Source organism: Micropterus salmoides, unplaced genomic scaffold (assembly GCF_014851395.1).
Source record: "Micropterus salmoides isolate LMB-PRFRI ecotype aquatic unplaced genomic scaffold, ASM1485139v1 Ms_hic_scaffold_4, whole genome shotgun sequence".
NCBI lineage: Eukaryota > Metazoa > Chordata > Actinopteri > Centrarchiformes > Centrarchidae > Micropterus > Micropterus salmoides.
Window position 1 is genome coordinate 21,646,862 of NW_024043372.1, and position 7,876 is coordinate 21,654,737.

The window sequence follows — 7,876 nt, forward strand, 5'->3', positions numbered from 1 at the left end:
TTAGTAATGCTTTATGTTTTCTATTGTGTCACATAACATTACTTAAGTTACTAATTCTGTCTCGTTTCAGTTTTATATACGAGTTACTTTTTGTTTGTTGTAAACCCCTATAAAGTTTTAAGAGGGTTTTATTGTTTGAATTTAACAGCACGTGCCATTAGAAGAAGTCTTGTGCACCTCTTAAAAACATCTATGATGGTGTCTGATTCTGCAGCAGTTAAAAAAAGGTCTCTCTCTCTGCTGTTTCTTTGCCAAATCAACTTCTCATGTGTAATCCATCGGACAGCCTTTAATTACATCTGATGTGAAGTCCTGGTCAATACTTTCCAACAGGCCGTGCTAAATAAAGAAATCAATAAACTGCCGGGCGTTCGAGAGAGTGGGACGAGAGGAGGAGGAGTCACTTTGCTCCTGTGATGACAGTCCAGACACAAGTAGAGTTTTGATATTACACATCTAAATATTTGTTTAGTTTTGGTTTTGAGGTTAAGTGTGAACTATCAACATCCAAACCCGTGACCTCTGAACCTGCATGATGAGTGCTGTTGAGATACCGGCTGGTTTGAAAGAGCTGCTGCAGGGATACACAGTGGAGGTGCTTCGCCGCAGGCCGCCAGACTTGGTTGAATTTGCATTGCAGCATTTTACGCAAATTCTGGAGAGCCAAAAAAATGACCAAAGAGCCAAGAAACGCAGTGCCAGGCCGGCACGGAAAGGAGTGACCTTTGAAACAAAGTCAGATAAGCCCAACAAGGATGAAGAGGAGGAGGACGAAGATGCTGATCGTGAGTGTTAACTTATTACATTATTTTGTGTTTTTCTGCTCCAAATTTAGGCTACTCTAAATGAAAGCTGTAACTTTTATAAAGCTTCATAGTGCCAACACCACACAGAGTGAGCTGACATTTGCACGCTCCCAAAAGACATTTCATTGATGCAAACCTTTGGCCTGCAAGGTCAAAGTCAGGCCAACATCCATGTGAACAAAAAAGCGGGCTAGATGCTGCAGACAAAAAATACTAGCAGATCACATGATACAGAATAACACTAATTAACAAGACCAGTTCACTATGCATATAAAAAAAAACAAATGGAAAAATGTGCAGAGACATCAAATGAACTGTAACAATAACATATGAGGAGCTTCTTTATGCTTTAATAGACTTGTGAAAACTGATCTCTCTCTCTCTCTCTGCAGAGTCCACCACTAGTAAATACAACCGCAGAGTTTCAGGTCAGTAACTGGATCAACATGTGTAATGAATATTAATTCCATTTGACCCGCGGTACAGTATTATTATTTATTTGTCCTGCTGCAGTTTGTGCAGAGGCTTACAACCCTGATGATGATGAGGACGATGATTCAGAGCCTCGGGTCGTATATCCCAAAACAGACGAGCAGCGCCGCAGACTTCAGGATGCGTGCAGAGACATTTTACTGTTTAAAACACTGGAGCAGGTACAACAGTGCAAATGGTTGTCCTTTTTTGGTCGAAATTTGAATATAAATTTTAGGTTTTACATACACAGACAGGCGGGCACCTAATGTGAGTGTAGTATACAAAAAGTATATCAGGCCAAAACCCATCACTCCTGTTCTTAGATCTTTACACTGAAGCCAGTGTCAAAGCACTGAGTATAACGTTTTTGATTTACATTGTACGGAATGCTTTGGGGCTAAAATACAGTCCAGATATGCTGCTCTGCATACTGTAGCCTACTGTGCAGTTGCAGCATTTGATTTTTATGCTCCACATATCTGGAACAAACTCCTTAAAAACATAAGGTCCACACCAGCTCTCAGTTCTTTAAAATAGAGGCTTAAGACTTTTCTGTTTGACAGTGCATTTTATTAAATTGAATTTAATATTTATTCGTTTACACTACATTGTGTTTCTCTTACATCTTGTCTTAACGCCTTGTTATGTTTTATGTAAAGCACTTTGAATTGTTATTGAAAGGTGCTACACTGATAACCTTACCTCACCTAATGTCCTCCAGGAGCAGTTCTCTGAGGTTCTGGACGCCATGTTCGAGGTGTTGGTCAAACCTCAGGAACACATCATAGACCAAGGAGATGATGGAGACAACTTCTACGTCATAGAGAAGTCAGGGGTGGATTTCATATTATTTAGTTTCTGATGTTTAAACTAGGTGACACTGTATCAGTCTCATAATGACGTGTTCTCCCTGTCCATATGTTGTATTATTTCCAGGGGTGTGTATGATATTTTTGTGCAGAAGGACGGAGCAAGCGTGTGTGTTGGAAAGTATGACAATAAGGGTAGTTTTGGTGAGCTGGCTCTCATGTACAACACGCCGCGAGCTGCCACAATTGTTGCAACACAGGACGGCGCCCTGTGGGGCCTGGTGAGTCCGACAGAGGATGATGATCTTCAGTGCTTCACTGCAGAGTACAGTGTATGAATGTGTTGCTAAATGGTTAAATCCCCCACCTTGTAATGTTACTGCAAGTAAAACTATGGATGAATCTATGAACTTCTGCACATCTCAGCTGAAATAAAATCAAAGGTGGAACTGAAGCTACGATGAACTACATTTTTTGGTTTGGTGCTCTTCCAGGATCGAGCCACATTTCACAGGCTGATTGTTAAAAATAATGCGAAGATGAGGAGGATGTATGAGGCCTTCATCGAGTGTGTTCCACTTCTGAAGTCTCTGGAGGTTCGTGATAGAAAACACAAACTCTACACAAACTAATGGTAGAATAGGTGGACATTTAGTCCCCTTATACTTCATGTATTTGATGTGTCATCATGCTTCACTGTCTTTTCACAAGCTCTCTGAGAGAATGAAGATTGTGGATGTTTTGGGAGCCCGAGCGTTCAAAGACGGAGAGTGCATAATTACACAGGTACAGTGTTTCTTTGGCTGCCTTTTTATTATTCAGTAACAGGTTGGACTTAATAAATGTGGCATTTCTGCTGCATCCTGTGCTTGCAGGGGGAGGAGGCCGACTGTTTCTACATTGTGGAATTGGGAGAGGTGAAGATAATGATAAAAAGCAAAGTAAGTAGTGTCCATTATTGTAATTGAATCTATTTTAGTTCATGAACCTATTTAATTTCTTAAAGTAAAAGTGTATTATTACACGCCTCTGGAGCAACTAGAGGTTAAGTGTCATGCTCAGGGACACACTGGTGGATGTGTCACAGTATATATATATATTTTTTTTTTATGTCTGGTGATGTTCAAGAGGTTGTATTATGCTCATTTCAGGTTCATCATTTTATTAACAGGTTTACATAGTTTCATTTTCAACATACACCATATTTTTGTCATACTGCTCATTGCTGCAGCCCCTCTTTTCACCCTGTGTGTTGAACGCTTCGTTTTAGCTATGGAGTGATACATCTTACTTTAACAAGTTCTTTGTTAGGAGTTGCACATGTGCCGTTTTGAGTTAAGGACTACTAGCCAATCAGTAGCAGAGTAGGGCGGGTTGTGAGAAGCCGGTAAACACTGCTTCGGTTCAGCTGTATATCCTCCTACCAGCTTAGCAACATGGACTGGAGCAAGAGTTTCAGAGTGGTGAGTTATTAATCAGTAACAAATGTATCTTTCATCCATAAAGTAAACTGAGCTCTGTCTCTACATCACAGTAACAACTTTATGTCTATTGAATGCCTGGGGAGTAGCTAGTGTTTGGAAGGGAGAGGAGAGGCAGCAAGCAGACGTCTTGTCACAGTGTGCAGCAGCTCAGAGTGTTTTACTACCGGTGTTTTTGAGGGCGTGTCTGATTAGCCAAGCTCTTTTCAGGCAGTTCAGAGCAGTGTTTTCTGTGGGAGATGGGAACTTCCTTTGGGCTGGACTTTGGGCTTTTACATGCACAAAAAATATATATATAACTCAATAAAGGAGAGGGAAAAGGCCAAAAAGCATAATACCACCTCTTTAATTTACGACGACTGCAGGACTCGCACGCTTTTTTGTGTCCGTTACAGACGAAGGCCGGCCAGCAGGATAACACAGAGGTTGAGGTGGCTCGTTGCTCCAGAGGGCAGTATTTTGGAGAGCTGGCGCTGGTCACCAACAAACCTCGTGCAGCATCAGTTTATGCTGTGGGAGAAACCAAATGTTTAGGTATGTCAAATACACCAGTGTTTGTGTTTCTTTGTTCCAGGACTAACAGCACATTCACTCTCAGTGAAAGATACTGGCTGCATGCTGGACTCTGGTTGGGCTGGTGAGCAGCAGGCATACAGGGGATGTAAACACAGTAACTCACAGGTTGTGGCCGTTTTATCAGGTGCTCCAATCTGTCAACAACACTAACAACTAGCCATACCCAACCCTCCAACCTCATCGGACAAGGGCTCCCCCTCATCACAAATTATTAAGAATTATTAAGACATAATCAGTATTAGGCAGGTAGAGAAGTGTAATTGAAGAAGCAAGTCTTGGCTACGCCTACTCCGATCCACGGGCTTAAACAAACTTCACAAGATGTCCCACAGTGTATGCTTCACAAGATGTCCCACAGTGTATGAAGTTGATACACAAAGGGAATTAATGGTGCCTCTTTAAAAACCTGATGATTTTATTGATTTCCAATTTCAAAGACTCAAGCTGTACAGTTTGTAGAGGATTACAGAGTTTAAGTGTTAATAGAGACAGTTTGGACAAATCGAGACAATTAATCTGGATTCCTGCTGTTTCACTGTGCTTACAATTAAATTATATCTAGAGATGGACACAAATACATCAAAAAGTATCTTAAGTAATTAAGGGATTTAGTAGCTTCAAAGTCTGACCTCAATCCACCTACATTGAAAAGATGAGCTCTGCTAATTTCCAACTTCATAGTTGTGAAGTGGCCAATTGGGATATGTTAGAGTTGGTAGGCTGCGAATTCAGGGGTGCGTGCGGGGTGGTTTCTAGCTAGTATTTGTGTGTGTGCAGTATCTGCATTTGCATCAAACACCACAGCAGCTTCTTTCCTCCAGCTACTGTTCATGAGGAACAAAAAATAAATATGGTATTTGTCAACGAGCCTGTTGCTGGACCTGACGGGACATGCCAGGTGATTCACTTGCATTAATCCAAAGACTGTGGGCTTATTGTTGTACTGTTTAAACCTGGGGATAAAATGGGTCTTATTTGAGAATAAAATGACATCTTAAAGTATTTTGTTAAAGCTACATCGGATTTCTTTCTGCCCAGCAAAATACAAATTACAAAATACTAGTAATTAAATAGGTATTTTAAATACATTTAATTTAAATACTCCCCATCTCTGATTATATTGACTAATAGTTTGTTTTCCTTTTAACCTTCTGTTTAACATCATATTGATCCTCTTCAACAAATGTTTCTATATTAAAACATGACCTGTGTGCTGTTAGTAGTGGACCCTAATTATGGCAGGACGTAAAAGACACGACCAAAAATTATTTGTACACCAAGCGTTACTGTTCTGGAAACTGCATACTGCGTCTGGTGGACCGGAAAGCAAAAACTTGCAATGGGATGATGTAATCTTAATTCACTTTCCATTTCTTTCAGTAATTGACATCCAGGCTTTTGAGCGTTTGCTGGGACCCTGTATGGACATCATGAAGAGGAACATTTCCCAGTATGAAGACCAGCTGGTGGCACTGTTTGGCTCCAGTCTGGATTTAAAACACTAGGGCCTATAATTTCAAAATAAAGTAATACATAAGCCAAACATAGTGATAGTGCATGTAACGCATGATTACCTTCCCCTTGAATATTCAGTCTTGTTATGTTCCTTGTAACGAGTTATGAATGTTTAGGTTGTGAATAGGATAAATACTGTATGTTTCTTGTGTGATAATTACCCGGAGTAAATCTAGACTGCAGAAAAGTCTGTGCTTAAATATACCTCATTGGATAAGTCAGTTTACAGCCGGTGAGCTTCAGTTAATCTGCTGACAGTACAGTACCGAGCGGACCATCATACTGAACCTACCGAGTACCCACTACTCATGCTCAAACCCCATTGGCTCACAGAACTGGAGCCTTAGGAGGGAGGGGTTTTTGAGGTTCTCCTGACTTTCCTGAGTTGGAAATCCTACTTAAGACTACACTATAAACTCTTTAGGGAAGTGTTTACTGAGGCAATAAATCAAGTGGGAAATAGGGCCATCTTGTCATTGACTCCAGTGCAATCAGGCTTCTTTTTGCAACCAGTGGAGTCGCCCCCTGCTGGCCATAAGAAAGAATGCAGGATTAAGGCACTTCCACATTGGCTTCATTTTAAAACCTGGAGGTCCCCACTTTATCGACCACAAGTCCATGACCGACTCCTTTTATACAGCTACTGATTTATCATTTCATGTGTTGTTCCTTGTCTACTGTATATAGGTGTGATCTTTTGACATGTGACAGTAGGAAAAGCACAGGTATAAATAATAAAGTTAACGATGGCTGAATTTTTTTAGCTGCTTCAGTTTCAGTGTCCTGGTATTGTGCATACTGACTCACGGTCATGGCTCACTGGGCCACTTAAACAGAACAGAGCCGTCATTCATACTGTGATGTGCTTTTCTTACTATGACAAAATAAAATGGCTGCTTTTCTGAATTATCACAATCATTAAGTGACAGTTTTTCCATCCGAAGAGTAGGCCTACTCCACCGATTTAGCATTACTGTTACACTGTCAGACTCATAAAACCGGTTTAAAAAAATACACATCACAATTGATGCAGCAAAACCTGCTGCGATTCATTAGTCATTCAAACAAGCTCCCCGAGCGTCATTAGTGTCGCTCCATTTGTCTGAAAAACTGAAGTGAACTTGGTGAGATCGACTTTCGGAGGTCACATCACCCACAATGCTTTGCAGTTATGCATTTAGTGCAAGCAAATATATCCATGTTCAGGTGCTAGTAATGTAGTAGGCTCCATATAACTCCAGTTGCCTAGTTACCAGATAGTTTTATTAAGAAAATCTCATTGATGGCTGGATATTTCACTGAAAAATGTCATAACTAACTGCACTTGAATTGTTGCGCTGTTCAGCTTGTGATTCCTTTATTGCCAACATCATCTGTTAACCCATAGAATAGTTGCTGTTTTGGAAGATATTAACTCGTTGCAACAATATTTATGATAATCATAATACAAATCACAGACAGACATTTCTGATGCAACTAATTACAAAGTGTCGATGTATTGCAATTATTATTTTGATTTCCAATGATTTGTGAAAAGCAGTACAGCACTAAGCCTACAACTGGCGGTCGACCCATGAGAGTTTGGACTGAAAGTGTACAAGGACATGCGCTTCCCATTTAAATGCGCCGTTCACTTCCCTTCTGCTGCGACGTATGCCATTTTGTAATACCAAGGGCTGAGGAACTACTAATGAAACACAGCTGTTTTCTTTTAATTGCATGCATTCTTCTTCCTTGTCAAACCTTGCTGCCTACATTCCCCACAATGCAACTCGACCGCTGATAGCTCAGTTGGAGAAATAGATGTGGTATGCTAATAGAGGATGAGAAGCAGGCTACATAAGTCTGGAAACATTACCTTTTTAAAGATTTTTTTGTTCATTTTCTAACTTGTGCTCTTTCCACCCAACAGTTATCACACTTCTTGTAGGTCCCCCTGAAGCTGTATACAATTTATATATGTTAATTTATATATGCAGTTGTAACTCCCAAACTTAAAGCAGTCGTTTTTTTTAGAGTTTGCTGAAATGCTAGAATTGCATCAAGGTGTCATAAGTTTTAGTCCAAATTCAAACACGAACTGAACAGGCAGACTTTTTACAGTTGCTTTCATAAAAGGTACAATGGTAGTACAGCTGAGGTCTCTTTAGTTTGCAAATTATATGTAAATGATTTATAACCGGCATGCACACAATGTTAATTTGCTGTTTTTGTG

General features: G+C 40.3%; 1 protein-coding gene across 1 annotated transcript; it reads left to right on the top strand.

Moving 5' to 3' along the window:
- Positions 1-143: 143 nt before the first annotated feature.
- Positions 144-6,567, top strand: prkar2ab (protein kinase, cAMP-dependent, regulatory, type II, alpha, B). Its single transcript, XM_038696833.1, has 10 exons — positions 144-785; positions 1,199-1,234; positions 1,320-1,459; positions 2,002-2,108; positions 2,217-2,370; positions 2,584-2,685; positions 2,801-2,875; positions 2,965-3,030; positions 3,966-4,104; positions 5,527-6,567. Exons 1-10 carry the CDS (start codon positions 533-535, stop codon positions 5,649-5,651), a joined length of 1,197 nt encoding a protein of 398 aa, XP_038552761.1. The 5' UTR covers positions 144-532; the 3' UTR covers positions 5,652-6,567.
- Positions 6,568-7,876: the final 1,309 nt, after the last annotated feature.